The following is a 25,461-nucleotide window of genomic DNA, read 5'->3' as shown; positions in this document are numbered from 1 at the left end:
ACATCTTTTCTTTTGCCTCCACATTCTACTAGGAGACCTACACTGAACATAATCTAAGGCTAAAAAAGAATTAAAAATTCAGGAGCAACAAATACAACATAAACTTTCATGGGGTTCTAAGGAGTAAGTGTCCTGATAAGAGGGAGGATAGTGGCTTATTTTTTTGACAAGAGGCCATTAATAAAGTAGAATGTCATTCCAAGAAAAAGAGAAAAGATGTATATTCCAAAAACAGAGAAAAATCATTGACAGTGGAAGCTGTGTAACTGAATAGTACATAAGAGGACCTACCAAACCAGCTGGTGGAACAAGCATTTGGCATAATGTTTGAGACATTGCTTGGGATGTGCCACATTCCACATTGGAGTGTCTGGGTTTGAATCTTGGTTCCACTTCTGATTCCAGCTTCCTGCTAATGACCACCCTGGTAGGCAGCAGATGAAGGCTCAAGAGCTGGGTACCTGCCATCCAAGTTGGAGACCTGGATTGGGTTTCTGGCTCCCAGCTTTGGCCTGGCTCAACCCTGGCTGTTGCAAGTATTTGGGGAGTGAACCGCAGGTAGGAGAGATTCCTCCCCTGCCTCCAACTTTCAAATAAATAAAAAATTCAAATATAAAATTAGATGGTGACATAAAGAGAATGCCAGCAGTCACACCTCATCTTCTTCAAAATATTCTAGCAGTGAGATTGTGATTTAACCAGAAAGAATAGAGAAAAAGGCAAATACATCTATTCAGATGAGTACCTAAAATGCTAAAGAAGGCATTTTGGTAAAGAAAATGGAAATGGACCAAATGTTCTTAAATTGCTTTCTAAAATGCATGATACAGTTCTATAAGGAGGGTCTATATTTTTTCCTTAGTTTACTGTCTCCCAGATTATTTCCTAGGTATATCGTGGTGTCTGTGATGCCTCTAACACAAACTTGTGTGGACCTATGGAGTGGGCTGTGGGACATATGAGTGTCTCACAGCCAGGGAGAAGCGAGCCCCTAGCCCCAGTCTTGTGTATCCGGGAAAGAATGGTAAGGCCCATGGAGTTGGCAGTGAATGCTGAGGCAACTCTGTAGGGGCTGCCAGTCAACTATGGTTCCCTTCACTGCAAAGCCCAAAAGGAAAAAACAACATTATGTTCATAAAATTTCTTCATATTCAGTCATCCATTTGCTAATACATTCTCTTGACATAAGTAGCCCCGCTAAATTCCTCTTTCCTCATCACTAACTCTAAAATGACAGTTTAAGGATTATCCTTTCTGCCACTTACCATGAAACACAGCTCCAAACCAGTTTGTTGTAGGTTTCTGAGCTTAACCACATAGCTTGCAACTGAGTGGATAATCAATCATTCTATGACTAAATCCATCTGGAACAAATTTGAAAAAGTGGCCATCTAGGTTTCTTTAAGAAAAAAAAAATTAAACTGAAACCAGAGTTGATCTTTTCAAAGGTTCAGAAGGGAAAAATTATAAAACTAAGCAATGGCTTTTCCCCCCTAGAACTCATGCATGCTCTCTGAGAAAGATTTGTTGTCTTGCTCCTACTTTGCATTGCATTTAAATCCTTCAGAGGGTGGTCTGTGAATGTGTTGGGGGAATGTCCACTTCCCAAAGAATGAGGTCACAGAAGGGAAGGGAAGGGAGATGTCCTGTGGCCAGATTGTCACCATAACCTCAAGCCGCTCTTAAATTCCTAAACACTCAGGGCTCTGAGGGATTATAGAACCAAAAGAGCCTGTTTCCAGCCTATTCTTGCTGAACCTGCCCTGCGGGCATTAAAGGATAATTTAAATATCAAGAGCATTATTTTTTCTTTAAGAACTTCACTTTTCTTCTCCTTGCTAGGATATATTTCTCCACATATACCCTAAAATCTATACTATTCAGGCATTTGTTTCTTCAATTTTTAATCATCTATCCATCTATCCAAGCATCAACACATTCAGTTAATATGTGTTCTAACTCTGCTAGATGCCTAGGCACTCCACCTTTCCCGAAGGACTTGTCAGTCCATCTGAAGAGGTAAAATAAGCTCGGATTTTAAAAAATTAAATCATACAAATAAATTAAACTCAGCAATTCAAGTCCACATGCCTAGTTGGGAATTTTAGTCTTCACTGTAGTCAGTCATGGGTACTAAACAACCCTGGAGGACTCTGAGGTAGCCAGTTAGGAGATTTCAGAGGAAGGAGATGTGACTGAGCTCATGAAGGGTGAACTAGATAGGAGGAAATCCGGAAAAAGCAGGGCAGACTTCGCTAAGTGGGCACCCTGACACAGCATCATGGTGACAACGTTGCATCATTGCTTGGGTTGAGGGAAAAGGGAACTACAGTAGGTATGGTGAGAAACAAGACTATAAAACTCATTGGACGACAGTTTAGGTAGGACCCTGAGTTCTTGTTTGAGCCATTTACATTTAATAATCTCATAACTAGTGAAAGATTCTGAGCAAGGCATGGCATAATGAAAATGCTACCTCCAGATAGTTGCAGGATGAGGAGGAAAAATAAGTATACACATATGGTTAACTGTATTAAATCATCCTCATGGGATTGGGGTGAGGGCAGGGGTGGAGGGGGCATGTGTCACTCTGACTCATAGAAAAGTGAGTTTCTCAAGAAACAATTGTATTATTTTTAGGTACTGTATGTACAGTAGCAAAGCTAGCATGAAGCATAACATGAGAGCTTAAGTCACATTTTCAGGATCATAACAATTGGTTTGAAAATTTTTCCAGCAGAAACTTTCACTGTTTGTGCATGTATGTGCTTCTCCTGAGTCAAACTGATTCTAAACAAGTTCAACTCCAAGTAGAATAAATGGTTCATAATATTCTTTAGTGATATATTTATTTATAGGATTATAGAGGTAAGCATCAATTACAAATTAATAAGATGGTATAATTTTAGCTTCTGTGCCCTATGAAATAACCAATTATATGCTAAATAAACCCTTAATGATCTTCTGAACAATCAGCCTTTCTGCCTCATGCCCACATCGTTAAAATGTAGAATGTTCATTACCTATAATGTGCAGCTAAAGGAAAAATGGAGCCATTCTCCAACTATAAACTATTTTTATACATAGAGTGTTAGCAGTGGTTACCCTTATTTTATCATATTTAAGGCTATGACGTGCAAAATGCAATGAAATCAACCTATGCAGACTCATGCCCTGATTATAACAAGGTTTTTGATATTATCAAAAACTACAGCAAGAAGCAATTATCCCATAAGCCCATTCTCCCCTTGAAACCTCCTACCATCTATTTTGCAAATACAGATGAACTAAGGAATCGTCTGGCTATACACAGAAGAGAGCAATGATTTCTCCTGATATGTCTAGGGGAAATACATTTTCCAGTTGAGTTATTTTCACTTAAAATTAAGAACTTTAAAGGAGTTCATAAAGAGGAATGCTGGTTTAGGAATGGGATAAGGCTGGACTACTAAACTAACAAAGTGGGGAAAATGTAAGGACATGAGAATTATAATTTAGCTTTTGGAATAATCCAAAGAAATTTGAACTGGATTTAGACCTCAGTTAAGGAAGTCTTACTTTTTTAAGATTTATTTTATTTATTTGAAAGGCAGAGTAACAGAGAGGGAGAGAGAGGGAAGGAGGGAGAAAGAGGGAGAGGGGGAGAGAGGGAGGGAGGGAGGGAGGGAGAGAGAGAGAGAGGGAGAGAGAGAGAGAGAGAGAGGGGGAGAGGGAGAGGGAGAGAGAGAGAGAGAATCTGTCCACTGGTTCACTCACAAATATCCACAACAGCAGGCGCTGGCCTGGACAAAGCCAGGAGCCAAGAACTACATCTGGGTCTCCCACGTGGATGGCAGGGGCCCAAATCCTTGGGCCATCTTTCGCTGCCTTCCCAGACACATTAACAAAGAACTGAATCTGAAGTAGAGCAGTTGAGACTTCAACCAGTGCTCTGATGTGGGATGCTGGCATCACAGGCAAGTTGGTAGCTTATCCTACTGGGCTACCATACTGGCCCTACTTCAGGAAGTCTTCACTCTGGTTTTTCCCTGGAAGACATACTCACAGCTAGCTTGCAAAGCTTAAAGCAGTGGGCTTGTCCATTTACTAACCTATTAAAGTTTCCATTATGACACACTTCATAAACAATAGTTGTACTTATCTTTCTCAAGGTTAAGAATCTGCTGGAGTTGATATGTTAGTTGTCCAGATTTACTTTTTTAGTTTATATTGGATTTGGGAATAATAAGATGGAGGAAAATTAACAGTGCTTAGTTACAATTGTGGAGATGGCATAGCCTATAGCTGGATTCCTAAACTTACGTTTTGAAATTATTCAACAAACCTGACACGTAGTTAAGTGCCGAGAATACAAAGATGAAAGCTTATAGGCCCTGCCCTGAAAGAACTCACTCTCTGTGAGGAATCAGACAAAACAGCCCTCAGTCCCAGGAAATTGTGGGAACTGACCTTTAGAGGTTAGGGGAAGAAGGGAAAGAGAAAGAATGTTCCAGGCAGTGGAAGAAGCATTTGCTAAGGTCATGAGTTGAAGACAGAAGAGGGGAGCTTCTCCCTATATGACTTCTGTGTGCTGTACATGAGAGTAGATGGGAGTCAAATCATGGAGAGCTTGCACGTCATGTTAAACTTTGGCTTTCAAGTGAGTATCTGGCTTAGCAGTTAAGTCTCCTTTTAGGATATTCACACTCCACATCAGAACACCTGGGCTCAGTTCCTGGTTCCAGGTCTTGATGCTAATTTCCTACTAATGCAGACCCAAAGAGAAGATACCTCAAGTAGTTGGGTTCCTGCTTTCCAAGTGGGAAACTGGAACCGGGTTCCTGGCTCCCAGATTCAGCTGCTGGCCATGGTAGGCATTTGGGGAGTAACTAGTGAGAGGGAGCTTGCTTGCTCGCTCGCTCTCTCTGTCTTGCTGCCTCTTAGAAAAAAAAGTTTGAGTTTCATGTTGAAGATGGTGAGAAATGACGTAATCAGCTTTCCTTTCCGAGTGAATGATGCCCTCTACCGATTTGAAATCTACTTGGGCAAATCCAAATGAAGCCATAGTGCCCACAAAAGAATTCAATGCATGAAAAATGTTGTTTGCTTTTTAAATTTATTTCTGAATTCTAATTTTTGACCTAGTCAGATAATTTTATTGTAACTTAATTAGGATTGGTTTTATTCATTTAGAATAGTGTAACAAAAGCAAATTAATCATTAATTTTATCCTAATAATAGCACAGTCTATTTGTAGACTTAAATTTTATTAATTTTTATTTTTTATTGAAAAGCAGAGAGGTCTCCTTTCCGTTGGTTTACTCCCTGAATGCCTACAACAGGAGGATTGGGCCAAGCCAAAGCCAGGAGCCAAGAACTCAGTCTGGGTCTCCCTTACGTGTGGTAGGACCCAACTGCTTATGTCATCACCTGCTACATCTCAGAGTATGCATAAGCAGGAAGCTGGACTCAAACCCAGGCACTTGTATATGGGATGCATGCATCCCAAGTAGCATCTTGACACTATGCCAAATGCCTGAGCCTAAGCTTAGATTTTTATCAAGCCTAATGTGGTGGAGAATTTTTTTTTTTTATTTGACAGGTAGAGTTATAGACAGTGAGAGAGAGAGACAGAGAGAAAGGTCTTCCTTCTGTTGGATTGCTCCCCAAGTGGCCACTACAGCTGGCGCTGCACCGATCTGAAGCCAGGAGCCAGGTGCTTCTTCCTGGTCTCCTATGCGGGTGCAGGGCCTAAGCACCTGGGCCATCCTCCACTGCCCTCCTGGGCCACACCAGAGAGCTGGACTGAAAGAGGAGCAACTGGGACTAGAACCCAGCACCCATATGGGATGCCAGCGCTGCAGGTGGAGGATTAACCAAGTGAGCCACAGCGCTGGCCCAAAAATATCTTTTTCTTAAAGATTTATTTATTATTATTTGACAATCAGAGTTACAGAGAGAGGAGAAGGAAGGGAGAAGGGAGGGAGGGAGTGAGGAGGGAGGTGGGAGAGGGGAGAAAGAAAGAGAAGGAGACAGAGAGAGAGGGAGAGAGAAAGAGTGGAAAGGAGAGAGAGAGAGAAGGAAAGAGAGAGAAATAGAGAGATCTTCCTTCCAGTGGTTCACTCCCCAAATGGCCACAATTTCTGGGGCTGTGCCCATACTAATCCAAGAGTCCAAAGCTTATTCCAGGCCTCCCACATGGGTGCAGGGGCCCAAGGACTTGGGACTTCCTCCGCTGCTTTTCCAGGTGCATCAGGAGAGAATTGGATCAGAAAGTGGAGCAGCCTGGTCTTGAACTGGCACCCAAATGAGATACAGGCATTGCGGGCAGTGGCTTAACCTCCTATGCCACAATGCCGGCCCTGAGAAAATATGTTCACTCAAGGAAAAGCTACAGAAATCAAATAAGACTTCAAAATTCATTCAGAATTTAGTTGTGCTATTTCAAGTGACTCATCATTTTTCTCCAGATGGAATATAACTAATATTTAAAGGATTTTTGCTATCGAAGATTTGTTCCAGTTTAGAGTTTGTACTAAAACTTACTGGACACTGGTTTCAAAATAAAATTGTAACTCAGCCTTTGCAGAAGCTACACATTCACCTTATTTGGCAAATCATCCCCTAATCTTGTAAAAAGATTGTTATAGTGACTGTGTGATTGTATAACTACCATGGAAGCATCCACTATTATTTTGTTTTGCTACTCTGTAGCAGTGCTAGAATTTGTACATCAAATTTAATGGAGTGCTCAATTGCTACCTTCAATGAGTTGAGGTTATAAAATTATAAAGGCCACTGATGTGTGCCTAGGCCTGTCCAGCTGCTGGTTTCCTAATGGACAATGCGAAATTCTGGGGCTCAGAACAAAACTTGTTTAGGAACCTCAGCCATACAAGGTGCCGTGAGCCACTCCTTCATCCCTCAGGTGGCTTTAGTTAAGCATGAGGTGGGGAGCAGCCATTGAGGGCCTCACAAAGTCAGCTGACTTTCCAAGGATAGCAAGTTTGCTGCTACTTCTCTTTCATAACAAGGTCAGTTAGTCAATCTGCTTTCTATGCTGATCGTGCATTGGCCAAAGGAGCCTGGAGGGCAGGGCTGGGGGAAGCATAAAGAAGGGATGGGCATTGTGGTGCAGTGGGTTAGGCTGCCACTTGGGATGCCCTCATCCTATATTGGAACAAGTCCTGCCTCTTCTTCCTGTTGAGCTTCCTGCTGATTCTCCTGGTAGGCAGAAATTGACAGCCCAAAAGCTTGAGTCCTTGATATCCACTTGGATGGAGTTCCTTGGTCCTGGCTCTGGCCTAGCTCTTGAGGGCATTTGGGGAATGAACTGGCAGATGGTAGATATCTCTGCCTTTTAAATGAATAAATAAATCTTTTAAAAAGAGGGTAGATGGGAAATGGACCTTGCAAAAGACTCTGTCCTGGTAAGGCAGACAGGTTTGAGGTAGGCGCGCAAAGGCAAACAAGTGGCACAGCAGTGTTGCACATGACAGCAGGCAGTCTGGCTGATGTGGAGGATCACTAGGGAAGCAGCGACACGGAGTCCAAAGAAGAGCGTATTTTTCACGTGAAACCACCTGTTATATTGCAATGAAGTTTCAGAGCAATCACACAGGACCATCTGCATTTTATTACCATCTGTGTGTGCTGTCACAGGCAGGTCTTAGAGCCCTGGGAGGCTGACAGCAGCCAGCCTCACTAGGGAGGTAAAAAGGCAGAGCAGCTCAGCCAATTTTCCTTAAGGGGGCTCAGGGCATGCCCTGTGCTGAGCCAGGGAAGCAGAATGCACAAACCATTATCCAAAAAGCAGTGCCCAGGGCCTTCAGACCAGTAGGAGGCAGTCCTTGCAACACATCAGACGTGGCAGCTGCAGAGCTGTCCAGTTTAAAGAATGGTCGAAGAACCACTGCAAAATGGAACATTTCAGTAGGAAGGAGTCAGATATGCTGGCCAGGGACAGGTATGATAGGAAAGCAGCAGAGGAAGTCAGCTAAGCCACATGCTGATTTTTCACCTTCCCCCATAGCATGTGCTTTTCCTCAGGCTTTAAATTCTTTCATTTTTCTTGTTAATTCTGTTACAACCTTGATATGAGAACAAGAGACAATCATATACATATATACTTTACCTACAGCTATAATGAAAGTGTTTGGAGGAGCTCAACTGATATTTAAAGAAACTAAAATTAACTTTCCAAAAGAGCCTTTCTAATATGCCATGAATTTACTGTATTACTAGCACAGCATTTAAACAAAGAAAGACTGGGGGGTCAAAGAAAGGGCATTGGGGCACAGCTGGTTAAGGTGCCACTTGGAATGTCCGCATCTCACGTTGGAGTGCTGCTTTGAACTGGAGTCCTGGTTCCTCTGCTTACAATCTGGCTCCATGCTAATGTATCCTTTGAGGCAGTAGATGATGAGATGAGTGCTATAGCCCTTGCCACACATGTGCAAGGCCCAGATGGAGTTCTGGGCTCCTGGCTACAGCCTGTTTCAGCTCCAGCCATTGTGGGCATTTGGTGAGTGAACCAGCAGATGGAAGGTTCTCTCCTTTTTTTTTTTTTTTTTTTTTCTGACAGGCAGAGTTAGACAGTGAGAGAGAGAGACAGAGAGAAAGGTCTTCCTTCTGTTGGTTCACCCCTCAAATGGCTGCTACGGCTGGTGCTGCGCCGATCTGAAGCCAGGAGCCAGGAGCTACCTCCTGGTCTCCCATGTGGGTGCAGGGCACAAGCACTTGGGCCATCCTCCACTGCCTTCCCAGGCCACAGCAGAGAGCTGGACTGGAAGAGGAGCAGCCGGGACAGAATCCGGCACCCCAACCGGGACTAGAACCCGGGGTGCTGGCGCCACAGGCAGAGGATCAGCCTAGTGAGCCGCAGCACCGGCCAAGATTGATTCATTCATTCTCTCTCTCTCTCTCTCTCTCCATATATATATACACACACACATCTCTCTCTCTCTCTCTCTCTCTCTCTCTCTGCCTTTCAAGTAGATGAAAATAAGATAAATACATTTTTTAAAAAGTCTGGTTCCAAATCACAGTAGATGAATCCTGTACTAGTACTGGTGATAGAGATCACCATTCTAGTTTGTGGAGATGCCTTGAGCCTTCTCATTTTGTCTTGAAGTCTAACTCTGAACCTTGCCCTTGTGAACAAATGACCAGAAATCTTTGTCTTGGATTTATAGGCAGTTATTTTGATGACATTTGAAAATATTTCCCACTTATTCTCTATTTCCGATTTATAATCGCATTACTTCCATGAAAGATGGTGACCATAATGTCCTAGGCAATACAGTAAATAGTGAAATAGTGAGTAGAGTTACACATGGGTTATTATTAAAGTTCTGATAAAAGCTGTGCTTGTTTAGTAGTCTTCATAAACATTGAAACTCATTGTTGTGAAATGTCCTGCAGCTATCAACAAGCAATCCTATCCTATCAAAAAATATGAAATGCAAAAGATCCCAGATTCATTTTGTTTTGCCAGATCCCTTTTGTTTGAATGTTTGCAATTACCCTAATGAGAAATAACTTTAAGAAGGAAAGGCTGGTTTTGTCTGTTGCTGTATCCATTCATCTGGAGTATGTCAAAGGAAGGGAAGGACACACAGTGCTGTGCTGTTCCTCCTTATTGGCTTTTGGTCATGATGGACCATATTCAAAACCTGACACTAAGCAAGGAAATGAAGACAGGATGTTTAATTCTATGCAGGTACATAGAAAACTACATTAAAACTGTGGCTTTCTGTGGTTCTCTTTCCTCTGTTTACAACAAAAATACCACCCCGATCCACGACCAACTTACAGTCTTTTCACATTGTTAAGTACAATTTACTGAGCACTTGGCTATCGACCAGGTACCATTTGGGGGACATATAATTGCAGGTAATCCTCACAACATTGTGAAATTGGTATTATCCCTGCTTGATAGATTCAGTGCTGAGGCTTGGAAAGATTAAATAACTTACCAGGACACATAAGTAAAATGTGAGGTTATTTGGATTTAACTTACATTTGACTCTAAAAACCATAATCTTACCCACTCTCCTGTCTCAATCATATTTCTGTCAGTGAGCTACATAAGAAAAAATTTTATTCCATGGGTCTCAGACTTTCTGAAAAGATCAATAGGTCCCCCCTTAAACTCTAAATCTTGGTCAAATAAATTATATATAAACGTTTAATTCTTGGTATCAGTAAGGCTAGCATAAGCAACAAAAGAAAGATAAAATCTTAAGTAAAACAATTGGGCCCTAAAAATACTAATGGTGAGAGAATATCATGATTCTCCTAATTCTGAAAACCATAAAAAGAGATCTGTAATTGAAGATGCCTGACAGGGAGCCTCCTTACACTCACCTGGCCGTCTCACAGTCATCCACAGTAACCACACATGTGCCTGAAGCCAAAGTTTTCATTTAGAGGTTTCCCTAAACAAATTAGTACATTTCTTTAGAAAAAATAAGCCTAGACTAATTTTTAAATTAACAATATAAATTGATCAATTTTCCAATTTTCTTCCAAAAATAAAAGTTGTAGTATGATTGACTCCATGGATGTGCTGCATTCGGTAACTGTTTTAAGTATATGTAACATATCTAAGAATGTGCTGGGGTTTTTCATCTGTATTCATTCATGCCAAGAAATTCGAAGTCTAACTTAGTTTGGCATCTACCTTTAACACATCAACTGCATAACTGGCATGGGTCCATCTGCCTTTGTTCTCTACTGAAATAGAAACCATGAACAGAGCATGTTTCCCCATGAGGTTTTTTTTCCTCCAGAGTTTACACTGCCAAACAGACATTAAGCTTCTCAAAATTCCTGACAAGTGTGTAACTTTACAGGTATACAGTAGTGCATTTGAACATTGAAGAGAACTTCTATTCATCCCACTATGCAAACGGAGCCATTTGATCTCATCCAGAAAGATGAATCCATTCTTAGACTCTCCTTTGATCCTACGTGTTGGAGAGAGGGAGAAGTCACTGCTGAAAAATGAAATACGGGGGAAGAAGAAATAGAGACCCATGACTAGGGACCCCAAAGAGCAAGAACATGTTCTTCAGGTTTCTAGGTAAAGAGACAAGAAGAGATCAGAGCTATAAAATGGAAGCTTTTCAAAACAGCATTAAGGAACACGTGGAAGTAACCATTATTTCAGATTCCTAAAACTGAAAGAGATCTCAGAGGATACAAAGTCCAAACTTATTTTCCCCCACAAAGGAAATGTAAAATAAAATACACCAGCCTAGGTTAAAAGTTCAAAGACTACTTTCTGTGCTAGTTTTGAAAAGTCTTTAGAATTCACTCAAAAGGTCAGTAGTCTTTCTGAACAGTGTTTTCTTTTGTCTCCTATGACCTTTCACCACACCTTGAATGAATACTGAGGGGTGATTTCAATACTGTAGTTTCTCTACACAAACAAGTTTATGCAGAAGTAGAGAAGGGTAAATCCTACAGCCTACATCAACACAATTATCAGCAAGTTACTCAAATATGCATGATACTGCCTGTATAATTTGGAGGAAAACTTGACTGTAGCATTAATTTGCTGCAAAATCAAGAAGTCAAATATCAGTTTTATGGTATATGGAAGATTTGGGCACAAGCACATATTTATTCTCTCATGTAACATTTTGATCACTGAGTAATTTGATTCTTTTTTAAAATTTTTATTATTATTATTATTATTTTTGACAGGCAGAGTGGGCAGTGAGAGAGAGAGACAGAGAGAAAGGTCTTCCTTTTTGCCGTTGGTTCACCCTCCAATGGCCGCTGCGGCTGGCACACCGCGCTGATCCTAAGCACTTCTCCTGGTCTCCCATGCGGGTGCAGGGCCCAAGCACTTGGGCCATCCTCCACTGCACTCCTGAGCCACAGCAGAGAGCTGGCCTGGAAGAGGGGCAACCGGGACAGAATCCGGCGCTCCGACCGGGACTAGAACCCGGTGTGCCCATGCCGCAAGGCGGAGGATTAGCCTATTGAGCCTCGGTGCGGCAATTTTTGATTCTTTAACATGATAAAGACTATGGAGTTTTCCTTCCTGAGAAATCCCTAAGAGAGGACAAAGATTTCTTAACAGCTTCCCTACTCAAGGAAGAGGGAAGGAATAATTAGCCACTTAAGATTTATTCTTGCTATACTTTATGATCAAGCCAGTTTTTCAGATGTTAGTGGATAAATTATAAATCTATAAAAGTTAACCTCACAACTATACTATATATATATGTGTATGCATGTGCACTATGTGTCAAGTAAGAGAAGATACAGACATTTCAATCTTATTGAATCCTCACAATTTTCTATATTATGGTGGATATAGCCTTTATTTTTTATTATCAAACTTAGAAAACAATTGATTTACAGTATAGTGAACATTGAACACCCAACATCCAGACTTAAAAATCATCAACACTGCTGTGTTCACATGCATGCCCTTGACATATTTAAACCCAGATGACTAACCAGATTCTCCACCCATTGCTAGGAGCCACATTACACTATTTGCATATTTTCAGTGATAGAAATTCATTATCTTCTAATACATTAAAACATCACACTTTTTTTTTCTTGGAGTGAACTACAGTCTACCTTCCTTGAATTCCCAGCCACTTGTTCTAGTTTGCCTTTTGTAAGAATGGGGTCCAGATCATTTTCTTCTCAAAGCAGCCCTTTACATTACTAAAATCCACTCTCACATGATCTCAAATACAGATCTCATTTGCATTTTCTTCTCTGCTGAGCCCAAGGGAAAAGATAAGTATGATGCGAGCAGGCAGGAAGGGACTATAGGTCTTCCTATGGACTGGCATTTTTTCCTACTAATTTCAACATGTAATATTTCAATTTTCATTCAGTTTGACATTCTCAAATTTTATTATGTTATTTAAACCATGGGTCAAAATGTTGCCCTCTTTTCTAAAAGAAGAGAATTTTTTTAGTTTTATAACTGTTGTCACTATCGTTTCTCTTATTTCATTATTGTTAAAGAGCATAAATCTGTATGCAATTCTTTAACATTCATTTTGACTTACCTTAAGGCTAGCATAGAGCCATTTTCTTTAATGTTCCCTCAATATCTAAAAAGGTTTATATATTCTGTATATGTTGATTAGTTCAAAGTTTTAATTTATAACTTTTTAAAATTTATTTAAAAGAGAGAAAAAGATCCCCATCCACTGATTTATTCCATAAATGCTGTAATGTCCATTACTGGGCCAGGGTTAAGCCAAAAGCTGAGAATTCAGTATGGGTCTCCCATGTGGGTAAGGAACCCAAGTACTTGAGACATCATCTGCTGTCTTCCAGAGTACACGTTAGCATGAAGCAAGCCAAGATTTGGACCAAGGCCAATATGGAATACAGGCATCCTAAGTGGCCACTTAAATGCTGCACCAAATGCCTACCTAGTTCAAAGTTTTTAATCATATTATTCATATTTGCTGTTCACTTCTGAAAATGAATGCTTACTCTTTCAGTTGCTGGGAGAGGTGTGTTAAAAATCTTATGTTTGTCTATTTTTCCTTGGTTTTATCTATACTGAGGCTATGTGACTAAATACATTTAAATATAAAATTTCTGCATTTTCCTGATGAACTTATTATGTAGTATTTCTATTCTCTATTAATCTTTCTCCCTTAACCTCAATTTTGTCTAATATTAAAATTGCAAAGCCAACTTTTTTTGGTTAGTGTTTGTATTATATATTTTCCACCTATTTTCTTTCAATCTCTGTAACTTTATATTTGTACTATGTCTCTTGAAACAGTGTATCAGTGTTATGTTTTGTAGCCCATATGACAATTATTATCAGAGAATTTAGTCCATTTACATTTAATTAAACTAATGCTATATTTAAGTTTATAATATCCATTCAAACAGTTGCCTTCCATTTGTCCAGAACATTTTATTTCCTCTTCTTTCCAATGTTGCCTTCTCTCTAAATTGATGGAGTATTTCCTATGATTCCATTTTCCCCTCCATTAGCTTTGTAGTTTTATCTTCTTTTATACTCCTTTAGTGTTCTCCCTACAGACTACCTGAATGTATTTCCATGACTTATAAAAATCTAAAAAAGAAATTTTAATTCTTACTAGACAGTGCAAGGGCCTTAAAATACTTAAAATCCATTTTAGCCTCTTGCCAACCGATATGCTATTATTCACATGAATTTTATTTCTAAATACCTTATAAATCTTTAAATACTTTACTTTTATTATTTTATAATCCATATTCTTTAAAATTTACCCACATATTTATTCTTCTCATTGCTTTTCATTGTGCTGAAATTTTGAATGGAAAAGAAAAAAGAATTCAGAACATCATCATAGCACTCTTCTCCATTTATAATTCAGAAAACAAAAATGGGGAAACATTGTGGAAAAATATTTTAAGTAAGGTATTGGCATTTGGCCTAGCAGTTAAGTTGCCGTTTGGGTTGCCTGCATCCCTATCAAAGTACCTAGGTGTGAGTCTCAGTTCTGCTTCCAATTCCAGCTTCCTGCTAATTTTCATCCTGAGAGGCAGCAGTAATGGTTTAAGTAGTTGGATCTATGCTACTCATGTGGGAGACCTAGACTGAATTCTCAGATCGCAGCTTTAGCCTGACCCAGACCCAGATATTGGAGCATTTGAGTGGTGAGCCACCAGATGGGAACTCTGCTTGTCTGTTTCTCCTCTTTTTCTCCCTCCCTCTCAAGTAAATTAAATTTTTTAAACAACAGAAATATTGTAGTAAGATGTAATGAAATGGGCAGGAAAATACACACAGGAATGTAACATGCTTGGAAAGCAAGAAGCACAAAGATGCATTTTATTGAAAAAGCTCTGGGCAGTTAATGAGTTGGAGAAATATTGCTAAGTTACACTCACAAAATGGAGTAGTATATCTCAATTTGGTGGGCACAAAAGCTGCTTATTGTTGAATGAACAACAAGTATAATATAATTGGTTTCGTATAATTAAGAGGTCACCAAGCCATGCTTGTTATAATTGGCATTTCCATAGCCAGGGGCTTATGCACCCTCAAGTGATGATTAGCCCAAAGGAGTAAGCCAGGAATGTGTGTGCTTTGAGCAAAGGAGACTGACTAATCTGGCTGTAAAGGCCTCAGGGAGGGAGGCCAAGAAGCAAATCATAGGGCTCAGGCAGGGCATGGTGGACTCAGCTGAATGTAGTTAGTCTGAATTCAGTTTACCACTCTTCAGGGTTTGATCTGGGGAGCCAGGGAAGTGCAGGATGGGGGGAAAGTGAAGCAAAGTACAGGGGAACCAGGAAAACAACTGAAATGTCATTGCAAAGGCGTTCCACAATAGCATGGAATCATAATTCCTCCAAAGGCCCCAGGCTATTTAGAATGGGCTTAAACCTACACACAGAAGTTCTTTACTCTTAGCCTGAACTTGAACCATCTGGAGCAAAGACTGATACAGTCAGTCAAAGATTGATAATTGGAATTGGATAAAGAAAGTGTGGGATATATATACAATGGAATACTACTCAACTATAAAACAGAATGAAATTCTGCCATTTGCATCAAAATGGATGCAACTGGAGGACATGAGCAAAATAAGCCAGACACAAAAAGACAGATACTACATGTTCTTCCTTGTACATGGGAGCTAAATTTTAAAAATTGATATCCTCAAATGCCAACAAACGCCAAAGTCATTTGTCCCCAAACATTTAAAAATAGATAATTAAATTTAAGAAGAAAAAAAAAGAGTTCATCTGGGTATCACGTTCACAGAAATGCAGAAAATACTTCTTGACAATTAACAATCACCTGTCAGTAGAAAATAAATCCTTAAGATTTTGAAAGAAATCAGCCTCACTTTGCCAGGATGCAGAAAGAGTTGAAGAATGAGAATTACAGCCTTTGTCTCTTTGCTGGGTCTTCTGTTTCAGCCCATGACTGACTGGTTCCTTTGGTTTGTGTGTAGTGCTTGTGAGTCACAGATGGATCATTCATATGCACCAGCAGGTTTTCTTCCCCAAGTTCATGAACTTTATGTCTAACCACACCTAACCATCTTGCAAATGGACACTCTGATCTGCACAGGAAACTAGGTGAGAAGGGATTCATTTGCAATGCAAATCCGTCAGCATCACTCCAAAATCAACCTCCAACTATATGTAGCATGATTTTTCCATATGGGAATAAAACATTGCAAAGTTCTGACAACACAGTGCAATGCCAACGACTTCCAGGACACTTGATTTCACTACTCTCTGAAACAAAGAAAGGAACTATCATGGAGGCTGATATTTGTTGATTTTGGTGATATTTTTGTTTATCATTTAAAGCACACTAAATTATTAACAATCTGTTTTGCCAGAACTGATAAGAATCTAGAACTATAAATCTACTGCTGGCTATCGATGAAGACAGTTCTCTTTTGTTACTTAATATCAGTATTTATTTTCTCTGCTAGAACTGCTTAGCTTGGGTGAATTCTAGCTGATAATTTCAGAAGGGTGAAAAGCTAACTAGAACTGGGCTTTTGGCCCAGATAAATCTGATTCCAGTACTATGAAGGAAGCAGCAAGGGAACCAGAAAGTCTTTGACAAAAATTGTTGATAATTGGCTAAAGACTGAAGAGGGAAACAGAAAACTTGGAGTGCTGTGAATGTTATTTTAAGTTGAAGAAAGATGCAAGAGAAAAACAAGTGCTTGTAAATTAACAATCCTCTCTTTAATGCTAAGAAAAATTGAAAATATGTGCAACTATTGTAAAAACCTGTTATCCCAACTCCTAGGCAGTAAGTCTTTCTGATGACCTGTACGGAAGTATCAACATGGAAATCTTTGTTTTAAATCTTTGCTCTGTGTGATCTTGGGCAAGTCAGCTCATTCAGTCTACATTTCAGGGACATTCTTCCCTATCTGTAAACTGTGAATGATGTGATCACATCTTCCAGAGATACTATCAGAGCCTTTGTAAATCTGTTTTCCTAATCAAATAATAGATCTGTTCATGTTGCTAAACATTGATCTGCTTTCATACCAATTAATTGAAGGATTTTAACAAATTTGTGTATGAAGCTATATATTAAATACTTTCTTCTTACTCAGATTTCAATCCAGGTAATGTGATATCTTGATTTCTCAGATTCTAATTATCAAAAGCCATGCTTGGGTGAGGCAGTAGTAAAACAACAGTACCCTCAGCTCGAAGTTGATAGTTCCTATCTCCTAGGATTATACTGAAAAACAATCGGAATACTTCAAATTACCACAAGATCTTCACACAGTGAGGCCTTTTATCAGAAAAGTTCCATCAACACCATGGCCTAGATCACATACATAGGCAGTGACAAAAGCAAAATAATTTCAGTCTTCTCCCTCCTATTTCAGTGCAACCTTATCACTAACTGATGTGACTCATTCAAAAGTAGTTCCGAATTTTTTCTTAAATTGAAAGCAAGCACCAATTAGAAAAGTCAAAATGGTACTCAAGAGCATTCAAGGTGCAGATAATTTTTGCCCATGAAAACACACTGAAGTGACTCCATGTCGTGGTAAGTTATCAAATTATGGAAAGAACATTACAGAGATTAAAATGTTGCATAAGAGAGAGAAAGCAGCATGAGTCAGGGGTTTGGGGAAATGTGAGTCAGACTGAAGGGAAGGAGCCAAAAACAGAGAATGAGGGCCTAAGCAGACACTTAACAGACAGCACAGAGATGTGCATATCATTGCCTCCATCAGTTCTGAGAGAAAAGTCCATTATGTGCTTGCATAGACTTGAGGTCAGCATGATAAAGAGGTGAGAAGTGAGAACTGAGCAAAGATTAGACTGGATTATTTAAAGCAATTTACACTGCCAATGTCAGCAAAAGAGGGACCTGCAATAGAATAAATCACTAGGAGGGAAAGCACGGCCACATTTTTGAAAAATGAGGGAATCACCAAATATTGCCATTAGCTATTCTTAATCTATTAGAATGGAGAAATGTGTTGTGATATTTTAGGAAGCACATTCTATTATTTTGTACTTTGGTGATGTTAACATTAGGCTGTGACCACAGTGTTCAGAGCTGCTCGCTCTGGTTTTCAATCCAAACTCTCTAATCCCACCTTTAAGGCCCTGTGTATTGCTCTTGATTTGAACCACCACTCTATGAGCACCTCCCATCTTACATTGCAGCATGCTCTTCACACACAGGCCCTCCATCCTTGCTGACTTCATCTGCCTGTCACTCTCCTCTTGCAAGCTGCTTTTGTCTTGTATCAGTATATTCTAATGTGAACTGCCTCCTATCTACAGACATCCTCTTTTCCTGAAAATCCATATATCTCACCTTCTTCAAAATGCAGCTCAGAACCCACCTCCTCTGGCAAGCCCTCCACGGCCACCCACCTCCCATGCTGCTTTATTCCCCATAGCTTCTTGACTCCACACTCGACAGCTTTAATCATTTTCCACTTACTGACCCGTGCTGCTGTGTTTTCTCAGATCTTGCCATTACTCTATGTTTCTAGTCCCTGTGATAAAACAGTAAACCTATTTTCCTTAAACTCCAGGCTCCTCTCTCAGCAAAGAGTAATGATTTATTCACCTATTTACTGAGCAAATATTTACTGAAAGCCCACCATGTTTTACACACATAGGCACTGGTAATGCAGAAAAGACTACCACATAGACCCCACCCTCATAGAGCTTAAGTCCAAGGACCAGAGAATAAGTTAACTGACTGCTGAACAAATTACAAAGAATTAACAACAACAACAGACTTCTTTCATTGGAGCTTTTTGCCCTAGATTATCAGGAAAATCATAGCTGGCCTGAGTAGTGTTTTCCTTATAAGTAAAGCATTGTTTTTGCCAGTGCAGAAGTCTCCCATATCAATGCATGAAACTGATTTTTCTTTTACATGATGTTTACCTGATGAGGCAGGAGGAGTTGGGGTTGCATAAATACTCTTGGGGTGAGCCAGGATTTCTGGAGCATCCACACAGGGATGGGCATTCTGGTTTGAGTGTCTGATATGGCTGTGATTTCCGCGTGGCACTCAACTTTCTGACATCTAAAACGAATAGAAATGCATACAAGTAGAAACAAACATAAAACAGTTTAACAATGTACAAGTGATTTTATGTGACTTTGTATATATGTGTAAATAAGCAACAAGAATCTCAAAGTATAATTTTTAAAATACTAAAATTGTGTTATTCAAATAAGCAAATAAGTGTACATAATAATCGAAGATAATTCAAAGAAATGCAGCTTGTCTATAGCCTTCATTATTATAATCTGTTAAAAGCAAGTAAGAGGAGAAATATCCTAAACTATAGTCACAATAGCCACAAGTGGAAGTGTGCTTAATAGCTGCTTCCTGGTCACAGAAATTATTTGTTTAATGAGTTTATGAGTACAGGTAAGTAGAAAGTATAATTACCAGTTGATCCTAGATGAGGCTAGTACTGTTGCAGCCTTGTTTGTTTTTTAGATAAACAAAGGAAAAGAATATATTAGCCTTGCAGAAGAGAGTATTTGGGTTTTTTGTTTGTTTTTACTAAATTAGTTAAACTCAGTTAATATTTTTATTTAATAATCCATCTCAGAAGGTAAACAGATCTGGTTTTTAAGAAAGTATAGCATGGGTTTTCATATAAAACCTATTTAATATGGGCAGGCATTTGCCTAGTGGGTAGGATGCTAATTAAGACACCCATGTCCCATATGCAAATTACTAGGTTCAAAACCCGGCTCTGGCTCTTGACTTCAGCTTCCTGCTAATGCAGACCCTAAGTGGACGGATCAAGTAATTCTGTTCCTACCACCCATGTGGATGATCAGGATTAAGTTAAAGTCTCCTGGCTTCAACCTGGCTCAGCCCCAGCTGTTTGTGGGCATTTGGGGAATGAACCAATGGATGAAAGATCCCTTTCTCTGTCTTTATCAAATAAAAAAATATAATTTTTAACAAAACTATTTAATGACATATTAGTTTCACTAGAAAGACTGGCTTGTTTATCAAAGAGCCTTAGAAATTAACAAGAAAGTAGGAAGGAAATTGTAGGACATCAGGAATGTGGTGGGGTGGAGGCAGTTTGCAAAGAGATGTCTCAGAAAGAAAAGACTCAGTCACTGCTGAGGCCTCCCTCAGAAAATGCAGCAGCCAGCCCTTGCCCTTGATCTTCTGCCAGGATGTACTAGGGAAACTTGCCACATCTGAATCTAACATTGCCGTATCTCTCAGGGCTGTTATCACTGCAAATGCTGGCAAAAGTTCTTGACATAAAACAATAGGAATTCGGCTGTCATTTCTGCATTAGCGAGTCAGAAAGCTCTGAAGAAACCCCAGTAGAAAGGTTTTCGTCAAGTGCATGTGAAAAAATAAGGAAAGACACAAAAAAGAGCAGATTGCTTCAAAGCAAGATCATTGCACCATTGTATTTAAGTAGTACCTAAAAAGGAGAATTTATAATCATTGGCTTGAAAATAATGATAGCAATAATAGTATAATAAATTAAAAAAAAAAAAAAAAACCTTAGCCCAAACTTTAAAACAAAGCTCTAAGGCTTATGTAAATAGATGTTTTTATAGGTTATTATCCAATAGACAGCTGTATATCATTCAGGTATTTTTCATCATCTCTCCCTCTTTCTTAAGGGTAGAATCTCGATTTCCACACCCATCTAAGTGAAGCCAGTATCTGAGGATAACCCTCTTACAAACTGAGCTTCCTACATTGGAAACTTCTGTAATGTAAGTGCAGTAATTCTCCCTGAAAATAAAGAAAAATGAAAGGCAAACAACACCAGGGTCCTTTAAAGAAAAGCCAGAAATTGAGAAAATTCTAATTATACTGATGGATCATTTTTTAATTTTTATTTTTTTAAAATTTTTTTATTTAACAGGCAGAGTTTTTGAGAGAGAGAGAGAAACAGAAAGGTCTTCCTTCTGTTGGTTCACCCCCAAAATGGCCACCACGGCTGGCGCTGCGCCGATCTGAAGCCAGGAGCCAGGTGCTTCTTCCTGGTCTCCCATGAGGGTGCAGGGGCCCAAACACTTGGGTCATCCTCCACTGCCTTCCTGGACCACAGCAGAGAGCTGGACTGGAAGAGGAGTAACCAGGACTAGAACCTGGTGCCCATACGGGATGCTGGTGCTGCAGGTGGATGATTAACCAAGTGAGCCACAGCACCGACCCAGGATCATTTTTTTTTTAATTGAATCTTGGGCCTCTGTTTCCTCCAAAGCACCACCTTGGATATATCATAATAATTATTTAATAGACCCTAGTCTGTCTCAGTTTTTATGCAAAATTTGTCATACAAACTACAAGTTTTATGATTTTTTAAAAATTTTATGATATTTGATTTATTTGAAAAGTAAGACAGAGTTCCCATCTGCTAGTTCACTCCCCAATGCTCACAACAGATAGAGCTGGGCCAGGGCCAAAGCCAGGAGCCAGGATCATAATCCAGGTCTACCAAGTGGGCAGCAGGAACTGAATTACTTAAGGCATCACCACTGCCCACAGGGTCTGCATTGGCAGGAAGCTGGAATCAGAAGCAAGTCAGGAAGGGGACCCAGACAATCCAGAGTGGGACACTGTCACATTAACCACTAAAATGAACACGTACTCCCCAGTTTTGTGATTTTTCTAATGAAGTTCAGTCTTCACTTGTTGGAAGAATGCCAAAATTGTGTAATCTTTCATTTGTCCTATTTAATTTCACAATATGAAGGATTTCAATGAATGCAAAGGTGATATAAGTGTGGAAAAATTTAATTTCACTTGTAAATTACTATAAATGTGAATGTACACACACAAATTCATATCACATTTTGGTCTCAACCAAAGAAGTTACTTATAACTTTTTTGTTTTGTTATAAATTGGCATTTCCTACTTTTCTAGAACTGAAAGCTGCCAATTCCTTAAGGCACATTTTGTAAACTATTCCCAGAAGCAAAATGCTTTGGGAAAATGTGTCTTTTAAACTACACCAGCTGGTTCCTGACCACGTGGCTCTCTCTCTCTCTTCCTCTCCATCTTCTGACCTCTGTCTCTATCTCTCTTACACTCTCCTTCTCTCTCTTTTTCCTTCTTCACCCCTTCCCTCCGGCCTGTCAGGTTTCCCCCAATAAACTCTTTCCCTTAAAAAATAAAATAAATAAAATAAATACAGTACACCAGCTCTCTCTCCTGAAAGAATATAATCACATTGAATCTTTTGCATTTCAAATGTACAATGTAAGATTTATACAAATATGTTACCTTATCATTTAAGAAAACAGGAAATATAGAATATTAAAGGTTTAATATACCTAGTTATTGGGAATAGTTTTAAATTTATCAATAGAAATTATCCCACATGCAATATGTTGGGTGGAAAACTAGTATTATAAAACAAATTTTAAAATACATAAAACAATATTGTATATTCTAATGGGTGCATCCCTGTATAATAGAAATGTAAAACATCACAGGAAAGGATCAATACCTAAGAGAATGAGGTATGACGGTGGAGGGAGGTATAATCTGTGTCTGAAATACTTTTATTAACAAAGTGAACTGAGAGAAGCATGGCAAAAGGTCAGCATTTGTCCAATCTGCGTGGTATACATTGATCTCTATGAAATTGTTTTCTGAACCCTAAAATTATTTGTATTTTAAACATTGCCAGTAACAATGTTACATAGTAAGGTTTTAAGAGTAAAGAGATGCGGGGCCGGCGCTGTGGTGTAGCAGGTAAAGCTGCTGCCTACAGCGCCAGTTCAGGTCCTGGCTGCTTCACTTCTGATCCAGCTTTCTACAATGGCCTGGGAAAGCAGCAGAGGATGGCCCAGGCCCTTGGGCCCCTGCACCCATGTGGGAGGCCTGGAGGAAGCTCCTCGGTCCTGGCTTCACATCAGCTCAGTTCCAGCCATGGTCATTTGGGAAGAGAACCAGTGGATTGAAAACTTTTCTCTGTCTTCAACTCTGCCTTTCAAATAAATAAATAATTTAAAAAAAAAAAATATGAGTAAAAGGATAGGGCTGACACTGTGGCATAGTGGGTAACATGGGTGCCACTTCATTTCCTGGCTGCTCCACTTCTGATCCAGCTCTCTGCTGGGAAAGCAGTAGTAGATGACCCAAGTCCTTGGGCCCCTGCACCCATGTGCAAGAAGAAGCTCCTGGCTTCTGGCTTCTGATTGGCACAGCTCTGGCCATTGTGGCCATCTGGGGAGTGAACCAGCAGATGGAAGACCTCTCTCTCCCTTTTTCTCTCTGCCTCTGCCCCTCTATAACTCTACCTTTCAAATAAAAAAAGGGTAAAGGAAAAAATACAGTTTAAGAAATGTATAATGGCAGAATGGAGGAACTACTGACATCTTCAGAACTGACTCATCTTTTTGTGTTGCATGTCCTTAACAGACATAGATGAGTGCGCCACAGGCACACACAACTGCAGGGCAGACCAAGTGTGCGTCAACATCCGGGGCTCCTTTGCCTGTCAGTGCCCTCCAGGGTATCAGAAGCGAGGAGAGCAGTGTGTAGGTAAGTGCCACAGCTGGGTGAGCAAAGACCTGTTTTGAGCATCTGAATTGCTTAAGCTTTGGGCATTCAAATCACAGCACTTATTTCTTTTAAGAATGCGAACTTATTCATTCATTGACTACCAATCTCTTTTCTATATCAACAAGAACGAAGCAACTTTTAAGAGCTGAACTATTCTGAGTATCAAAGTGTTGGTTACATATCAGACCAAAAGCAGAAATTTGGAGTGTGAATGAGAAAATAATTGAGGCCATAACACCAACACACTGGGGACATGGGCTTCATTCACTGTCACAGAGCATAGCATAGCATGTAAGGCAACAGTGAGGTTCAAATTCCAGCACCAGTGAATTCATTTTGAGGGCCTGGGCAAATTTCTTAAATTCTGAGTGTCTCATCTTACTCATTTGTCTTTGAAAATAGTGCTAGTCTCCACCTTAGGAGTGCACATGTGGATCAGTAAATGGCCCTGGGCCATATAGCTACGTGCTGTCGTCAGCAGTGAGTTAGTAGACAAATACCAAAGGCTTTTGATGTTGCAGAGCTATGTAGGACACAAGGAGCATGTTCTTGACTTGAAGGTCTGAGAGTGTGAGCGCCCTGAGGGCAAGGACGAGGCTGGTTAGAGTCACTGCTGTCTCCCAGGCCCAGAAGAGTGCTCAGTACATGGTGGGCGAACAATTGGAAGAACAATTTGCCAGCAGGAGAAGATCAGCTGGCGAACAGTGGAATAGAAGAAGCGTTCTTGGCTCAGTCATGGGGCCCAGCACTAGGCATGAAGCTCAGCAAGTGGACTCCCCTGGCCATTTAGGTCCATACCACAGACCCCCGAAGAGACCTCGTTTTCTTTTAGGAACAGGAGATTAGGAGCAGGGCCAGGCAACCAGCATCAGTTGTTGTCTCAGAATATGAGCTGCTGCCGTGAGGCTGTCAGCACTGAGCTCCTTTGGGCCTGGCCCAGTTCTGCCTCTTGTGGGCTATGCCCTGATGCTGCTGTTGGTGTCCAGCCTCCGAGGGAGGGGTCCAGGCTCTGCAGTGACTGAAGCCCTGATTGAGCAGGAAAATATGCAGAAGATTCCACCAACAGCCACCTTTTACAACTGTATTAGGAAAATAAACATTTGAAGACATGAGAAGCAAGGAAAAAAAGGACTAACCCAACCTACTGTCAGGTGCACCAAGAGAAAGGAACGTATGGTCACAGCTGCCCATGATGAAGAAGGGGGAACGTACTTAAACTCAGAGAATCCTGTGTCCTCCTTGCTGCTCCCTTCACTCACAGAAGCAAGTGCCCATTCCTCAACACAGAATAAAATATCTCCCTCAATCTGACCCTCACTCAGCTCTGTTACATCAACACGCTTCCCTCCTCAAAAATATTACAGTCCAGCCTCACTCACCAATTACAGTTCCCACATATGTCATGCAGCATCATACTTCAGTGCCTGTGTAGACAAGTTCTTGCCAGCAACAAGAATGTTCTTTCCTAGAAAACTCCTATCAAATCCTAGCTCAGGGTCACCACCTCTGGGAAGCCTTCCAAGATCTACCCAAATATAAGTAGTTGCTCCTTACTCATCAAATTATACTGAAGGGTCCTTTCTGTAAATTTCCAATCTGTTGCAGACCAGTTCTTCTGTAACATACAATAAATATGTTGTGTACTGTCAAATCAGCCTCTAATTATTCACTGGAGACTGACCCAAGTAGTTCGTGAACCAGCAGCAGTAAGCAGGCCACACTTTGAATAGCACAGTACTCCCTCTGGGTCTTCTACACTTTTCTTTTGTTGATATTTTCATTCCACAGAGCAATTATGCCTGTGTTCCATACTGGATGGGGCAGAATTTTGTATATTTAATATCACTGAAAAGGTGCAGTGCCTAACATAATGATAGCAAATAACAGTGGCTTAACGTGTTTACTGACTGGGAAGACATGAATCGTTTGTTCATCAGGTATTCACTGAGAA

The 25,461-nt window shown here is 40.2% G+C and overlaps 1 protein-coding gene across 2 annotated transcripts in view; it reads left to right on the top strand.

Annotated features, from left to right (window-relative positions):
- EFEMP1 (EGF containing fibulin extracellular matrix protein 1) overlaps window positions 1–25,461 on the top strand; it is a 65,943-nt gene that overhangs the window by 21,278 nt on the left and 19,204 nt on the right. For both annotated transcript variants that reach the window (XM_062209475.1, XM_062209474.1), the window contains exon 5: window positions 23,367–23,489. In XM_062209475.1, coding sequence (XP_062065459.1) covers window positions 23,367–23,489 — 123 coding nt within the window. The remainder of the gene's footprint in view (window positions 1–23,366; window positions 23,490–25,461) is intronic.

This window comes from Lepus europaeus, chromosome 13, assembly GCF_033115175.1.
Source record: "Lepus europaeus isolate LE1 chromosome 13, mLepTim1.pri, whole genome shotgun sequence".
NCBI lineage: Eukaryota > Metazoa > Chordata > Mammalia > Lagomorpha > Leporidae > Lepus > Lepus europaeus.
This window is presented reverse-complemented; position numbering and strand designations above follow the sequence as displayed.